This window comes from Salarias fasciatus, chromosome 6 (assembly GCF_902148845.1).
Source record: "Salarias fasciatus chromosome 6, fSalaFa1.1, whole genome shotgun sequence".
In the NCBI taxonomy this organism is placed as follows: domain Eukaryota; kingdom Metazoa; phylum Chordata; class Actinopteri; order Blenniiformes; family Blenniidae; genus Salarias; species Salarias fasciatus.
In genome coordinates, this window is record NC_043750.1 from 20,802,598 (window position 1) to 20,819,784 (window position 17,187).

The 17,187-nt window shown below is 41.2% G+C and overlaps 1 protein-coding gene across 5 annotated transcripts; it reads left to right on the forward strand.

Moving 5' to 3' along the window:
* The first annotated feature begins 2,934 nt into the window (after window positions 1-2,934).
* uso1 (USO1 vesicle transport factor) lies at window positions 2,935-16,986 on the forward strand. Of its 5 annotated transcripts, XM_030094379.1 has the most exons (27): window positions 2,935-3,206; window positions 4,627-4,713; window positions 5,632-5,696; window positions 6,026-6,102; window positions 6,354-6,365; window positions 6,660-6,713; window positions 7,634-7,734; window positions 7,818-7,920; window positions 8,083-8,138; window positions 8,339-8,459; window positions 8,830-9,008; window positions 9,114-9,254; window positions 9,404-9,492; window positions 9,586-9,740; window positions 9,856-10,061; window positions 10,230-10,250; window positions 12,632-12,742; window positions 12,865-12,983; window positions 13,301-13,482; window positions 13,570-13,691; window positions 13,786-13,924; window positions 14,296-14,462; window positions 14,790-14,855; window positions 15,220-15,318; window positions 15,405-15,509; window positions 15,684-15,899; window positions 16,086-16,986. In XM_030094379.1, exons 1-27 carry the CDS (start codon window positions 3,141-3,143, stop codon window positions 16,155-16,157), a joined length of 2,931 nt encoding a protein of 976 aa, XP_029950239.1. In that variant the 5' UTR covers window positions 2,935-3,140; the 3' UTR covers window positions 16,158-16,986. The 5 variants fall into 5 exon arrangements, with proteins under 5 accessions (XP_029950239.1, XP_029950240.1, XP_029950241.1 ...); XM_030094380.1 differs by lacking the exon at window positions 10,230-10,250; XM_030094381.1 differs by lacking the exon at window positions 6,660-6,713.
* Window positions 16,987-17,187: the final 201 nt, after the last annotated feature.

A 17,187-nucleotide genomic window follows, 5' to 3' on the forward strand; every position in this document is an offset into this window, starting at 1 on the left:
ATTCCAGTCCTTTTTGAATGGAGATAGAAGAACCGTTCTGGCTTTAGCAGGTGTGGTAAACAGTTGGCTGCCATCTTAGTTTTACTGTGTTTACCCTTGTTGCTAGTACAAAAAAAAATGTTGCAGGTGGAGAATTTTTTTTTTTTTAGTTCAGTTTTTTTTTTTTTTTGGTTCCTTTTTTCATTTTGAATGTGTTGGACTTAACATACAATAAACTACTGATAACAGCACGGCTCAAATCATTTGTCATGTTTACAGGTAAACGCCCTGCACTGTAAAAATGACCAAATCCATTCTTAACCTGGCTGTCTTAAAAGGTAGAGAGAAGAGAACATACAAACTGAATTCGACTCACATTTTTAAGTTATTAAAAGCTTAATTCCTGGCTATATCAAGACAAAAAATAAAAACAAATTTGTATTTAATCCGGAACTGTAGAAACATGAGCTCAAAAGCTACTTAAAAATCAGCAACATGTTTCATTGATTTCTTCTTCTGAGGCTGTCCAGGTTACTTTTTCAGGAACGGTTTTTTTTGACGGCAAAGCTAAACCCTGCTTTTTATATACTTAACATCCTTTTTCTGCTTCTGAAATTGTGTATATGTTTCAGCTTCAACATGAGAACAAAATGATTCATCTGTGAAGCTCTTGAACTAAAACGGTTGGTGTCGGTGTGGTTTTGCAAGTGATCAATGCATTTTGGATGATTGATTTGAATGTTTCAAAGTTTCTGCAGGCCTTGATGAGTTTAAAACCCAATTAACTAATATCAGTTCATTTGAACAAAGCCTAAAAAAGTATTAGTGTGTGTTCACAGTCCTACTGTCTATATGGTGATAATTCTCAGGTGCTTTGGAGTCAGGACATTGGATAAATGTTAAGAATGATAAACAGACAATAAGGAAATTCAAGTTTGAATGACTTGGAGAAAGTCTAGTGAATTCCATTGATCAACCTTGTTTTCACAAAGGAATATTCTCCCAAACACAAGTTTCTTTGCAGCTTAATTTATGTGGAATTTATGCACCAGTTTTAAGTAGAGACTCGTTAATGATAATGTTAAACTTATTCTGTTTTTCAATTTCCTGATATTATCAGCAGATCTCAATATTTGATTGAATTTAGCTTGATTACAGCTAATATGGCTAATACTAATCATTCAGTATCAGCAATATGTCCTTTAATAGCAGAAGATTGTGCTTTTGTTCCTCATCCCTTTCGTTCCTGTAAAAGACTTTCTGTGAAAATATTTTTTTTCTGTTTGACAGTATCAGAAAACAAGATATCGCCATAAAATGTCAGTGTTGAAGCACAAACACAGATGATACCTGCGCATTGCCTCATATTAATGTTGTTTATTTGGCGATGCCTTCTACAGATGACGTTTCACTTTATATATTATAATTTAGTGATTTTCTATTGGACTGATGCTACTTGGAAGAAACTCAGATGCAGTCTGAGGAATGTTTAAAGAAACTGACCAGAAGATAACTGTGGAAGACTTGAACTTTTGCTGGTTGCAAACCAGCAATCCTGGACCTTGGTGAAAGACTTGAAGACCTTTGCACTGACCTTATGAGATGGAGGAACATAATTATTAGACATTAGATTGGGTTCTCCCTCTCCAACATGTACACTGTCTTTGGGCTGAGCTGGGATTGGCTCCAGGCTGCAACAATGACCAAGATGGACTGCAAAACATGGGAGTATTAAACCCCAAAAACAGCATTTTCCCGAATCTTGATTTAAAAATCTGTAGTGGAGCCAGAGTGGGGGCAAGGGGGGGCGGTCGTCCCGGGGCCCACAAGGTCATAGGGCCCTGTTTCATGTGATGTGTTCACATTTACTCGTAAATAAATTATTATAATAAAATGTGCAGTGTAGAAGGTATAGGCATATGATTGTGGGCTCCAATTTGCCAATTCTTACATTACCACTGTCCATGAATGCATCAGAGCTGTAAGCCAGCGCTGATTGGCTGTGCGGCATGAACGAGTTTTTTTCTTTTGCACTTGATCTGAACTCTTTGGAGGGAAGTTAAACAGTATGCTAAACACTATGCTAGCTGCTAGCGGTACTACCCAAAACCTAACATTGGAGCCACTGGTGAGTCAGTGAAACCTTCAAAAATATTATCTTTATCAGAATGCCGTGGTCTTAAACACCTGCCTATTTGAATGTGCCTTGTGTTGCTCTCAGCTATAAGAGAACGCAGAGTCTAATTTTTTTCTAATATACGTGAATTCCAAAAGAGCTGTGTCTGTATCTATCTGAATACATTGAGTAATTTTAGACCAGCTGTGTTCATTTTATATTTAAGCTGTATCAAAGATGGTACAGATTCAGCCCGTGACTTCTTATCTGAGTTTTCAGCACCATGGACAGCGGACGCTCTGAGATTGGCACCTGACAGGCTGCATTTGGTTGTGTGTGCCCGTATGTGTATTTGTTCTTCAGAACAAGTTTGTGAACTGGTTTGTGACTTTTTTCTCCTTTCTGAGGCATATATGTTTGCTTGGCTCAATAAAAGTGAGCATTAGTGTGTTGTTTGATTGTAGCATGAGGTATTAGAATGGTAAAATTACTTGTAGAGAATGCTCTGCCCCCTCTGTACTGAGACCCAGGTTCTGCCTCTGTTTGAAATCAATAATTAATGAGAATCTTATTCTGTCTAAAAATCATTTTTTTGTCTGGGCAGGTCATAAGCAACATGGACACTGTGTGAATTTGACCTTATTTGACCTGTAAAGATCCATCCAGTGATCCATCTTCTGCACTGCTTGATCCTGAGCAGGGGAACTAACCACCATTTATAACGGATGAGGGCAGGAAACACCTGGACAGGTCAGAAAATTGGACATAAATAGCTGGGAGCAGCGATCAGAATTTTCTGGCCCTTTAAATTAGCAGCTCGTGGTCTGATGATCGGCCACGTATCGCCACGTTTGCGCGCATGCGCAGTGCCCTCGCAGTTGTGTTCCGGGGTCGGTCTGTGTACACTGAAAATACAACCATCACAGTGTGCTTGTTTACCTCAGTTTTGACACATTTATTGTCCTGGCCACTGAGGGAGTGGATACGCAGCTTCCTCTGAAGGGAGAGACGCTTTGAATACGGCACCGAGAGGACGTGTGTGGAGATGAACTTCTTCAGGGGAGTGATGGGCGGGCAGGCAGCCGGGCCGCAGCCGTCAGGAGCGGAGACGGTAGGAAACCAACGCGGCGGCTAGCCGCGGCTAACACGCCGCGAGCCCCGTCCGGGCAAACCGAAAACACACACCGTCACGAAAACACCCTTGTTTAATGCTGGCTGTGATGTGCGTCCCTCCAAAAACATGGAGAATAACAGCAGAAGACGACAGCAGGGCCTCGCTGAATGAGAGCAGAGCAGCTAGTCGAGATGCTAATTAGCTGTGGATTCGCTGTCAGCTGGAGTTGGGACTCTGAACCTGCGGCCGCAATGAATGAAAAAACTAATTAAAACAGGCTAAACTCATTACTACTGACAGCTGTCAAGGCCTGTTCATCGTGATTCACTTCAAATCACTTTCACCAACAAATTGACCTAAACCAAGAGCAAGTGCTGTGCTTATTGGATATATAGAATATGAAAATGTGACATTATTGTTTCGATTATCCTGCCGATTCCTTCCTCTGTGCCATAAATCATCCACTCAGTGTTTAATACAGCCCTGCCGCATGGTGAGATGTATTTGTACATCAGGACTCTGGACACGTCGCTTTGCTGATAAAGCAGGAGACAGGGCCACACCATCAGTGATCTCTGTCGTGACAGTTCCTGGTTCTCTGCAGCTTGCACAAAACAATACATGTTTTTGATCTTGCACAAAACAAACTGCAGACAACAGAATTTAACAAGGTGAACATTCATTTATCCATCGAGCTCTGCTAGAATTTTAAGCTGAATGCTGCATTTTGAGTCCGCTTATAAAAGGTGACACTATTTTTACTCAGTTGAACTCTTGCTTTGCTACTATAACATTCTGTGGAGTTTCTAGCTATTACTTCAAGCCTATGAACTCATTTATCTCTTATGTTTGAACTGTGTTTCAGTTCTGGCTGTTGTAACCATCATGATGAATAGAAATGATTTGGTTTAAGTTAATTAATGATCACATCACAACACGGTATTGATTGCAAAAGTTATGGATTGAAGTAGCAGCAATGTTTGCTTTCTGTTCACCTTATCAGTAAAGAGCTGATCCAACACTCCCAAACACTTCCTGCAGAGCTCAGTGGCACTAAATTTAACTTCCTCCTGCATCACTGGTCTGTAATGCAGGAAAACAAGGAATAATTTCATGCATATAAAGAAAAGGCTTCCCATGGTCTCAGTGTTCATAGCAGATACCACCAGGGCTCAGATGTTTCTTCCTTGGATTTGAGGTTTCAAACTGCAGTTCTGATCCTTAACTCAAAAATATTTAATCTCCCAGACAAAACAACATGACAACTTGTGCTGTATGTTTCCGTGTACAAAGTACACTTCAGCAAACATATCACAAGCTAACCAGCAGTCACAACCAACAAATTCCTCTGTATGTTATGAGAATTTCCTCGTATATCATGATAAAAACTAAATAATAGTTTTTTTTGTCCTCCTAGATCCAGAAGTTGTGTGACCGGGTTGCCTCCTCAACGCTCCTAGAAGACCGCAGAGATGCTGTCCGGGCTCTGAAATCCCTCTCCAAGGTATAAATTTGACTACGAAATTTTAGCAAATAAGTGCATTAGAGTTGCATTCACCTGTTTTATTAGGATCTAAAAACAAAATACCTGTCCTTTCAAGAAATCTTTACGCTTAAAAACTGAATTGTGGAAAATGTTGGAAGTTTGTTAGATATTTTTACAGCATAACAAACCTTGTGTTTTTGCTTAGGAATGTTCTGGTGTTTCTTTTTAATGCTGGTGAACATGTGAATAAGTTGGTATAAAAAACATTTTAAATGAAAAGTGCCCTTTCCAAATGAAAGAGCTGCAGTGTTTTATATATAATATAATAATATAATTTATATATATTAGGGACTGGGATTAGATTGTTTAAATTTTATTGAGTTTTTATTCATAGGTAAAATAGTTAACGGTGTTGTTGGTTAGAAATGTGGTGAATAGTAATGCAGCTTGCAGTCAATAATTTTGGGTATCAGGTGAGTCCATTTTTTTTTTTTTGCAAGAGCAGCTGTTCACACATAAGAAGAAAGTGCCGTTAAGTCCTGATTCAAGCAGTAATGTAATGTAAAACAACACTGCAAGCTTTTGCGGCATTTTTCTTCTATTTTTCAGTGTTATAAAGTTATTTAAAAAAACCTTTCGTTCCATCAAACTGCTGACAGCTCTCCACACTGTTATTAAACAGTTGTCACCAGCTGTTCTGTCAACCATGAATAACGAGTTTATTTGGTTTGAAAGGGGGTTTAGGAGCCAGTCGATGCTCTGCGGGGGAGTCAGTGTTGGTGTGAAACACACTTCCTGTATTTTAAAAGGGATGTCTTTCGTTCAGAGTCTAGTTATTCTTTATGCACATTCATTGGTAATCCTTTATTTTGGACTGTGGCCACATGGCATACTTATGACATGCTGTACATACTAATGAATTATTATCATTTGCAGAAATATCGCATGGAAGTTGGCACACAGGCGATGGATCACTTGATCACCATACTGCAAACTGACAGGTACATTGATGTTTTTGCAAATGGATGACATGTCAGTTTTTGTTTTTATACATACGTTAAATCTGTTTTCTTAGGTGGACAGAAATAACAGTCAAAGGCAGCAAGCAGTAGATCTGAAATAAAGTACATTTATTTTACATAGCTTTTTGAACAGCCACCACTTTAACTTTCTCTTCGCAGTGCTGACTCAATATGAACATATTTTCTCACGTGTGCCTTATACATATGAATTAATCTGTGGCTTTTCCAGAAAATGTGTCGTCGTCGGTCTTTAGGTAAAAACAAAGCAAGCTTTATTTATGTTCTGATTCTTTCCACAAATGTAACAGATCCGACTCTGAAATCGTCGGCTATGCATTGGACACGCTTTACAACATCATCTGCAATGATGAGGAGGAAGAGCAAGGTATGACACTCTTTTCAAAACATCCTCAGATGAGTTCTGGTGACATTTTAAGAATATTTGTGAACACCATTGAGGAGATTTCTCTTAATCGTGAACAGTTCGGACGGTGTTGAGCTCGTGTGTGTACAGTAATTCGATTCTTCTTAAAAGAAGAGCAGTCAATTTGCATTTCTCTCTTCTACACACTGATAATGACTGCTTCATATAAAGACTCTCGTCTCTCTTTTCTCTTCCATGTTTTAATCCTACAGATGAATCAGAAGGTAAAACTCTTTGACTGTGCATGATGCCAAATCCTCTAACCACACACGAATCACAGCTTCTCTCTGACTGTTTTTAATGGAAAAGCGGCCTCTTATTTTTTTCTTCACACCTCCTGCATTGGGCAGATTGTAAAAAGCTGATCCATTTGCGAGGCAGTGTTTTGGTTGTTGTCATGGCTTGTCTTCACAAGAATCAAATCAGCTGACACTGAACTTCTTCAGAGTGGTTGAATGGATGGATGTGAGCTTTTGGGTGAGGCTGTAAACTTCCTTATTCCCCCACTGCCCCTGCAGATGCTGTAACCCCTCTCCCTGCCTCAGGGAAGCATAAGAATGTGTCCATGCCTGGTCAGTACTGGAAACCAATCATATGTGCCGTAGCCGTAACAGTACTAGATGACTAACTTCACTAAAACTAGCTGTAGTATAGCAGCAGAAGGCGGCGTTCGGGTGGTGAAAGGACTGCTTCACTAATATAACACGCCACAAACTCACACTTTGACTTTCATCAACTCTCTTCTGTTTCCTTTATATGTTGATACTTGTTGTCTTAGTACCCTCTTTTGTCTCAGGGTTAAAATTAACTTCAATAAAACATCCAATATGAGCAAAATTAGTACAAATGTGTGCACCTTCTTTCCTGTGTGAGTGTAAATGCAGTATTCACTCATATTTTTTTGTTGGGAGTTTGTTTTCACCCAGTCCTTTGTGGAATATCTCATTTTTGGTTGCTAAATTTTTAAGTTTGTGTCTCAGCTGTGTCTGCAGTGGGAGCATGCAGTAACATACGCGATGGAAAAGCCACTCCTTTTTATGTCATTTATACTGTGATTCTGTCATGGCTGCTTAAAAAATGTTTAAACCTAAGATTACTCGAAGGAAGAAATGTACAAGTACAATTTCCATTTCTCCCTAAAAAAATTTTTTTAAAAAAGCAACACTTCTGGCCTTTTCTGATTTAATGTGTACCTTTGTGTGTCTGTGGAGTAAAATTTGTCCTGCAATAACCTTGTTGCGTTCACCCATCCACTCAGCTGTCCCCTCGTGTGTTTGTGTAGCCTGTTATTGTTTTCCCAAAGGTTTTTTTCCCCCCAGATTCCCCCTGAGCATGTGCTCATTTGTTGGGCACGTTCTCACGTCTTGTAACAGGTAGTTTTTAGATGGTAGCTGTGGAGCTCAGGCTGGATAAACCAGATAGTTTGTAACGTCTTCTGCTGTTTTGTTTCTTGAAAACGAGACTAAGAACAGGTTTTAATCTTCTTTCACAGATGAGAATGCCCAGAAGCAGGCAGATGACCTGGGTGCCCAGTTTACAGACAAGTTCATAGAAGACCCGGAGCACATCACCCTGCTGCTCACTCTGCTGGAGGTCCCGAACTCTTCCTGGTTGTTGCTTTTATTGCCACTGTGTCAACCTTGTCCTTAAATATTTCTGCGTTCTTTTAAATTCAGGAATTTGACTTCCATGTACGCTGGCCAGGGGTGAAGCTGTTAACCTCTCTCTTGAAAAACCAGGGCGTTCAGGTCCAGGGTATCATTCTGGTCAGCCCCATGGGTAAATGTCTTCTCTCTGCATCTACTTAAATTTCCTCGGGGAAACTGTCAGTCAGAGTTGAAAATCAACATTTTCGGCATTGTTTGATCCCTGCAGACGCCTGTAGGTTGTTCACCCGTTTTGCAGTAACAGACGTGTGTTTGTGTGGGTTTGCTTTATCAGGCGTTTCCAGGTTGATGGACCTGTTGGCGGATTCTAGAGAAGTCATTCGCAATGATGTGAGTGTATTTCAGTTTTAACTTAAAAAAACAATGGCCTATCACTGTTTGCACTATAGTTTTGTTAAAATGAACTGTCATTTCCTTCTTGAAAGGAAGCAATTTTTGCACTAATACGCAGCAACGTATGAAGACGTCGTAAGCTTTAACTGAAGTTCTTTGAATCTCTCACTTTTTCTTCTTCTTCTTGCTGCTTGCAGGGCTTGTTGTTGCTTCAACAACTGACTAAAGGCAACGCAGCCATCCAGAAAATTGTGGCATTCGAAAATGCATTTGAGCGTCTCCTCGATATCATCACAGAGGAGGGCAGCAGTGATGGAGGTGAAAACATTTTGGATTGTGGGAAAGTTGATGCCCTGATTTGATCTTTGACCTGATTTTGACCTTTTCACATATTATGTAATGTAATTCTTATTATTTGTTGTTGTGGTATCAATATGCACACGAGACACTGTGCAAAAGACTGAACTGCTTTAAACGAGGTTGGTTGTTCAAATCCAAATTGACAGAGTTTTAAATATGAGAGAAATGTGTGATTGCTGCCAACTAATTTGAAAAAAGGTGCAAATGGCTAATTAAGAAAGCAGTTCATCAATTGATGGCCCTGATTATTTCATACCTGAAGTCAAAAATTAAGGAAAGAGGACCAAACACAACACTGCTGTAACACAACACAACATACTGTTTGCAGGTATTGTGGTGGAGGATTGTTTGTTGCTCCTCCTGAACTTGCTGAAGAACAACAGCTCCAACCAGAACTTCTTCAAGGAGGGCTCTTACATCCAGAGAATGAAGCCCTGGTTTGAGGTCGGCGACGATAACTCGGGCTGGTCGGCGCAGAAGGTCACCAACCTCCACCTCATGCTGCAGGTAGCAGGCTCGTGTCCGAGACACATCTGAATCTTGTCTGCAGAATTTAACAGAAATAATGCAATGAAGTGCATGTTTTTCACAAACCACACGTTATGCTTCCAGCTGGTGCGAGTCATGGTGTCTCCAGTTAACTCTCCTGGAGCTACAGCCAGCTGTCAGAAGTCCATGTACCAGTGTGGCCTGTTGCAGCAGCTCTGCACCATCCTCATGGCTACTGGTGTCCCTGCAGACATCCTCACCGAGGTAATGCAAATAACTGAAACAAAAAGCTGAAAAAAACTCTTGTTTTTTTTTTAGCTGAAATGATTCTGCAGATTCAGACTGTTGAAACTGGCTCATGATTTCATAACGCTCCTCAAAATGCTCATACACTGCTGACTGCTTTACTCCAGACCATCAACACTGTTTCCGAGGTTATTCGGGGCTCTCAGGTCAACCAGGACTACTTCGCTTCTGTCAATGCTCCTTCAAACCCACCAAGGTAAAACTAAAAAAAGTGCAGATTCATTTGTCTGACTGAGCGAGGTCCTGGTTTAAACTGGTTGTGTAATATTTCCTCTTTATGTCTCCGTAGACCAGCCATCGTGGTGCTGCTGATGTCCATGGTTAACGAAAGGCAGCCCTTTGTGCTGCGCTGTGCAGTGCTTTATTGTTTCCAGTGTTTCCTCTACAAAAACCAGAAGGGTCAGGGGGAGATCGTGGCTACGCTGTTGCCCTCAACCATCGATGGTCAGTTTCAGTCTGTTCCGAGATCTCTTGAAAAAAAATTCTGCTTGATTTTATTTATTTTTGTTTTCTAAATCAAAGTCTGATCCTTTTAAAAGCCCGAATCCTCTCTCCTCAGCAAACTCCATTTCAGCCGGCCAGCTGCTGTGCGGCGGCCTGTTCTCAGCAGACTCTCTGTCGAACTGGTGTGCGGCTGTGGCGCTGGCGCACGCCCTCCAGGACAACCTCACTCAGAAGGAGCAGCTGCTCAGGGTTCAACTCGCCACCAGCCTGGGCAAGCCTCCCGTGTCCCTGCTGCAGCAGTGCACCAACATCCTGTCCCAGGTAAGACCTTAAGCCGTTCTTCTAATGCTGAATGATGATGATGATGGTATACTTGATTTGTCCTAAGTAGCTCAGGCTTTTGTAAAACAGGATTATTTTTGAGAAGAGGACAAAGTAGGCTGTTTGCCACAGTATCGGGAACGGTGTCACATTGTTGTGGTTTTTCAGGGTGATAAGATCGTCCGGCGGGTGAGTAGAGTGCCGACTGCGTCTGTGTGCGAGTGTTCTGGGTGGCACCTGTCCACTTTTGGCTTGGCATCAGAAGCAGGAGCCTCGTTGGTTCACGTATCGGCGGGGGCGGGCGGGGGGGAGTTGCCTTCTAACTCTTTACTACCCCATTCCTTGTCAATAACCTGCGGCTATCACTCAGTTCTTCTCATTAGGGTGACACACAAGTGCACTCCTGTCAGGTCTGGACACTGTAGCTGCTGTCACACAGTGAATAAATGAGGGGGAAACCTGAATAGAGGGACACAGCACCTGGTTTAAATGATTTTGTCTTTACTGCCATCGTCCCAACTTCTGCTTTGAGCTTGGATGTTTGATGTTCGTCACTTCAGGACCTTTTCTGTCTTGATTGAGGAGCAGCTGCTGTTGTGGCTTGTTGAGTTCTTCACATGTATTTCTGTACAAGTGGGAGATGATTGAATACATTTTGATATAAATCATTTTAGATTTCTGATGGAATCACCTTTTTGTGGACTGTTTGCTGAAGGGGTTATTTGTGCACACTTCATTTCTCCCTTAAAGTTTTGGAAGAAATATAAATGGGTGAATTGATTGTCTCAACAGTGCGATTCTAAAGCCATCTTTTATGAATAATGCTGCTTGTTTGGTTCAGTGTAAAGCGAAAGGAGCCTGTTTTTCCAGTGGACTCTCTCTAGGATTTTCTGGGACTTTCCGCCTCTCTCCAACCTTCCTGCTGTTTTCTCTTAGAAGAGTTTTTGGTTTCTTTTTGACCGTCCATATAAATGTTTCCTGAAGAGGAAACAATGAGTTTGACCACCGTAACACTTCAGCAGCCCTTCTGAGTTCTGATTCTTTTGTTTTGTAGCTCTTTGATAAAGGAATCTATTCAAAATGTAGAGTTGAACTTTAAAAAGTCGTTCATACAGTGTTTACAGTAGGTTATGTGCCCTGAAATGTTCCTTTTGAGCTTATTTCAGAAACAGATCTTCTGTCTTTGGCACCAGCCCATAGATCCCTTCCTACACAGCGCAGGCCAGTGTTTACTTGTATAACACCTGTGGTCATTTTCCTTTCTTTTTTTTTTTTCTCCTCATTTTTGCATTACGTCATATTTGGAGACAAAAGCTGAAAAGGTGATTTTGTAAGTTGTTGTAGTACTGAATGCTGCTAAGTTTTTACCCAAGCCTTCATTGCTCAGCTCTCCCTCTCTCACCTCAGAACGAGCCGTTTCCTCCCCTTAGAGCATGGTGCGCAACTGTGCATTAAGTATCAATGCACCAGCTACAGTTTCAGTTTCACAAGCGACGCCTATTTCTGCGCCATGTTTTCTTTTTTTCTTAAGTTTTTACCATCGTACACTGATTCCATGTAAGCCATCCTTTTTGGATCGAGATCATCAAACATTTCCCACTAATGTGTCATTTGGAAACCAACAGTTATAAAGAAAAAACATCTAAGTTGAGCTCCCGTTTTTACATGTAAAGTTTTTCTCAAAGCAGTGTTTGTGAGTAACATATATTATGGGATCCTCTTTTGATTTCCGAAAAAACACATTTAGTGGGTTTTTGCTTTGCATGTGTAGACAGCTGGAAATGGAAAAAAACATTTTTAGTTGCGATTTCATGTTGCGTTAATTTGCAAGATCAAAAGGATGCTCTTAAAGAGAAAAGCTTGCGAACTACAGAGAAAAAACAACACAAAAGATCTTGTGGTTGAAGTCGCAAGAAGTAGAAGCGCTAAGGAGAGAACAACTTTGCATGCTCTGGGCAATCTTGGCTCATTTTAATATCTAAACATTTATGTTTTGCCCTTCTTATTAACTGATATTAACCCACGTAACTGCTCATGGTTGATGTGACTTGAAGCCTCAGCCGACTCGTTTTCCTTTAGTCACTTGTTTTAGTATTTTTTGATACCTGACTAGAATATCTGTTTAACGTGAAGTTGAATATTTGTGTGAACTTTAACCTTTTCTAAGTCTTTGTGTTTTGTGAAAATGTCTAAAACATTTCTGTGGCGAAAAAAACCACCTCTACTCACAGTACCAACTAAATTGTAAATAAAGTGTAGTAGCCTTTTTATAATTAGCTATTTCCCTTTAGGAATTATTTTTGCTGAATCTCTTGATCAAACTTTACCTGTTTGTTGTAAGTTCCAATTTAAATAATTGACATGAACTCTTATGAAATAAACTTGATTTATACCCTCTAGTTCGCTTATAACCTACTAAACTAGATTTATTATAGCTGAACTTTAACCTTCCTAAAATCCTACCATAAGTACAGAATGGTCTTTTCTGATCCTTGTCAGTGTTTTTAGTTTGTGTTCACCTCCTCCTCGGCGGCACATGTTGATGTTTCAGTTGTTAATTTGCTCCACAGGGCAGTAAAGTGCAGACCAGGGTGGGCCTCCTCATGCTGCTGTGTACGTGGATCAGCAACTGTCCCATCGCGGTCACGCACTTCCTACACAATCAGGAAAACGTTCCCTTTGTATCCTTGAAGTTTGTCACAAGTCAAACTTGACAGTGTGCTCATGTTCTGTTCTGTGGGTTTGGAAAGCTGTAAATGAAACCGAGCGGCCCTGAATGAATCCTTGACTCCGACTGGTCCAGCTCACTGCTCAGATCTCAGAGAACCTGGGGGAGGATGAGCGGCTGGTGCAGGGCCTGTGCGCGCTGCTTCTCGGCATCTGCATCTATTATAATGACAACTCACTGGAAAACTACACAAAGTAAGTGTTTTTCTAAATGCAACGGAAACATTGATGGTTTTAGATTTCCGAAAAAGATTTCACGTTTTGTACTGAGGTTTTTGCTTTGTACTGGAATATTTGCTTTCAAAAATATATATTGATTGTTGAAGTAATGAAATGCAGGTAAATAGTTGCTGTTGCTTGGTGAATAATATTCTCAGCTACAAGTTGAATGTAAATTCAGTCTGTTTTCATTTAACTTGGAACTTTTTGCAATCGATTTTCAGTCTGTTCATTAAACTGTCAACGCTCCTTGGTGCTTTTGTTTCTTTGTCTGATATTGATGCCCTCTGCAGAGAGAAGCTAAAGCAGCTGATTGAGAAGCGCATCGGAAAGGAAAACTTTGTAGAGAAACTCGGCTTCATCACCAAACACGAGCTGTATTCACGGGCCGCCCAGAAGCCGCAGCCTGTCTTCCCGTCTCCAGAGCAGATGCTGTTCGACCACGAGTTCACCAAGCTCGTCAAAGAGCTGGAGGGTCAGTGAGAGGGTTATCCACACAGCTAAAACAATGGGTAAAGTTCTACCGCTGTTAAAACCCTGTCACTCTCTTCGCTGTACACAGGTGTGATCACCAAAGCAGTTCACAAGTCCAGCGAGGAGGAGAAGAAGGAAGAGGAGGTGAAAAAGACATTAGAGCAGCACGACAACATTGTAACTCAGTACAAAGAGCTCATTCGAGAACAGGTAAAGAAAGTCGCCGTACTTATAGATGTATCGGTTTTGTCATTTTCCTGTGCTGTTTGTATTCAATCATGTGTTTTGGCTGTTCGCTCCTCAGGACGCTCAGATCCAGGAGTTGAAGGAACAGGTAGCTTCAATGACATCTCAGCATGAACAGATGCAAACTACAATCACCCAGCAGCTGTCCCAGATCCAGCAGCACAAAGACCAGTACAACATCCTCAAACTAAAGCTAGGTAGGCTTGCGTCACCGCTCTGATTACTAGGTTTTCCTGTCGTTTTTTGACACGTTGAATAAATACAATTCAGTGCCGTGTTGATTCATCACAGCTGGTCTGATAATGTTACAACAGAATTTCAAATATTTGCTTTTATGGTAGAGTCCACAGTGGCAAATAAGATGTACAGTGCTAAATAATCATTTTAATCTCAATCTGATCTAATTGTAGATGGTTGAAGCAGTCGGAATGTGCTGCATAATTGACAACCAGCCATTGTTTATTTTTCACTGTCTTTTTAGTGTGAAAACTGATATTGACACTCACACTCCAGTTAGTGTAAATGTGGCTTTTCAGCTGATGATTTGCGTTTGTGGTTGAACCTTCAGGCAAAGAGAACCAGAGTCAGCCGAACAACCAGGGAGACAGCTCTCAGATGAACGGGCTCCAGACAGAAGAGCTCTCCCAGCTCAGAGAGGAGGTCGAGGAGCTACGCAAGCAACACACACTCCTCCAGTCACAGCTCAGTGACAAAGACGCACTCATCAGCAGCCTGGTTAGTAACATGTGGTTTGTTTCCTGGAGTGTGTTGTTCCAGGGGCAAATTAGGGGACATAAATTCTGCTTTTGTGCTGCCATTTTGCTTTATGAATGTCGTGTCTTCACTTCACCTCGATATGTGTGTGAATGATCCAGACATGGAAAAGCAGAACAGTTGATTTCACCTTTTGCCACCAAGTCTCCAGCAAACTAAACTAACGTAATGTTGTGAACAGTGTCGGGCTACGGAGGACTGACGGAGGGCAGCATTTCTCTTGCTTGTGTGGAAATACAGCTTGCAGTTGTATTGAAAGTGTGTTGTTTGTGCTTTGTGCAACTGTAGAAGTCGGCACCTGCAGAGACAACGGAGGGATCAGCAGAAGGACCAGACAACACCAAACTGCTTCAGGTAGGACGCACTGCTGTGTACGACACTTTTTCTGTCCTGGCAAATTTGTGTTTAAAAACATGGTTTCCTGTGATCCCATGTTTACTTCCTATGTGTTTTTTTTTTTTTTTTTGACAAAATAAAGTTACTATCTTCAGCGAAACATTTTTCCAAATATGAACCTTGCAAAAGGGTCGTCTGGTTGTATATTTTGACCAATTCAGTTGGTGACAGTAACTGCATTAATGTTCTTAATTGTCAGAATCAAAGATTTTTGACATCAAACATATTTGTTAGTGAAATTTATTAATAATGTATAAAATGAAATTTTCACCCTAAAGCGTGGAACTGAAAGGATTTTTATGGCTTCTTGTATGTTTTGCAGGAGTTGGATGATTTAAGAAGTCAGGTCCAGTCCCAATCTGCAGAAATCGCCCAGCTGAAGTCAGAGCGACAAGATCTGCTCAGAAAAGTTGAAGATGGGGTGAGAACTATTAAGCTATAATAACACTTCAACTTCCAGAGTATTTTGTCAGTATCTAATGAATCGCCCTCTGCTTGGTGTTTCAGGAGTCCAGCTCAGTCCCCAGCAGTGACAGCTCTCTAGATGCTGCCAAGATGTCAAAACTAGAGAACAGACTCGCAGCACAGACGTCCGAGACAGAGAGGCTGAAGGTGTGCATGAATATCTGACTCACTGCTCTATGAAGCCCTGAATCCACTCAACACAATTATCTCCACTCTAAGCGCTCAGATTATTAGATGTTGAAGATTTCCCCCGGCTACCATCATCAGATCAGTTTCCCCTCCTTCCCTTCATCTCTTCTCCGTTTGCTCCCAATGGTTCAGGAGGAGGCGAAGAGCCTGTCAGACAGCCGGGCGGACATGGAGCAGCAGCTCGCCTCGGCCACGAGCACAGTAGCCATCTTGCAAACCGAGAAGACGAAGCTTCAAACTGAGGTCCAGGAGTCCAAGAAGGAGCAGGACGACCTGCTGATGCTTCTGGCAGACCAGGATCAGAAGATCCACAGTCTCAAACAAAGACTTAAAGACCTGGGAGAGACGGTAGAGAAAAATCCAGCTTTAACTCACTATGAAAACCTTTTTTCTCTCAACGTGAAGTAACAAGTGGTGCAGTGAGTTTTCAAAATCCAGGACTTGTGATTTGACTTTTATCAGAGACGTGTTTTCCTTTCACTCAGCTTTGCTCCATCTGTTTGCTCTAGTTAGACTGTGACTCTTTGCTTGCAGGTGGAAGATGAGGACGACCTCGATGCCAGGGACCAGACCGACGACGAGGATGAAGACGACGACGAGGATTAGTTTCACTGGAAGTAGACAAGGAAAGACTTGGTAGAAGCACCAGAGGAACTGAAGACCCAGACTAACATATGGAAGCAGTTTCTGATCCCAGTGGCCATGCTGTCTTCATTCTTCTTCACCCAGTCACTTCACATGTGTTTGTTAGATTTCTCTGGATTATCTGTTGTTCCCAATGAGGTTCTTCTTTCCATGAGTTCAGTTTCCAGGAGTTCTGAACTCATCAGTGCATTCATCTCTGCTCCGTTTGACCATCACGTTTGATTTTGCTGGTCTTGTGGCTATTGTTATTTAATGTCGGAGAGTTTATAATCACATCCATAAAAGAAAAACACTAAAAGTCAGTTTTAACCCACAAGTTATTTGGAAAACTTAGAGAAGAACGTAGAAAAATGCAGCGATGACCAGATTTAGCATCACTTGCTTTTTATCTTTGGCTCAGGCTCTTCAAGCTGCCTTTTTCCCATCATGCACTGCTTCTGTCGCCAGTGCACCTGCAGTATGCCACTGTGCTTTGCCCCAAATTGATCTGCCTTCACACCCAGAAAACCATTTTGAGTTCTGCATCTCACAGTATTGACGCCTGAGTTGTTGTATTTGCCCTTGAAGACTCAATGTGACCGCTCCCTACAATATGCTGCAGAAACACTGACAGAAAACATGTAGAAACAAATATTTTTGCAACCTTTTGTCAAATACTGGCATCCAGCTTCTGTATGATATGTTGTAACTTATCAATTTAAGAGCCACATTGAAATGAATAAAGAGTCTATCTGTATGCCTGTATGGAGGATTAATTGTAGATAAATTAAATTTTACTAATCCACTGTGAGACGTGTGTACATCTGTTCAGCATTGCTTTACTGTTTACTGGTACTTCAGTAAACTCATAACACAAAGCCAACATTTTTAGATTATCTTTAATGCAAGCATCTGCTGTCAGAATTTGTTATATTTTAATGTGAATGACTTTTTTTTTATCTTAAATTCTAAAATTTTCTCAATTATATCAACATAACTTCACCTCTTCTGA

Coding starts and splice junctions, on each gene's coding strand:
- uso1 (XM_030094379.1), top strand. CDS start 3,141: ATGAACTTCTTCAGGGGAGTGATGGGCGGGCAGGCAGCCGGGCCGCAG. Junction 9,493..9,585: donor GCTCCTTCAAACCCACCAAG/GTAAAACTAAAA, acceptor ATGTCTCCGTAG/ACCAGCCATCGTGGTGCTGC. Junction 12,743..12,864: donor ATCAGGAAAACGTTCCCTTT/GTATCCTTGAAG, acceptor CGACTGGTCCAG/CTCACTGCTCAGATCTCAGA.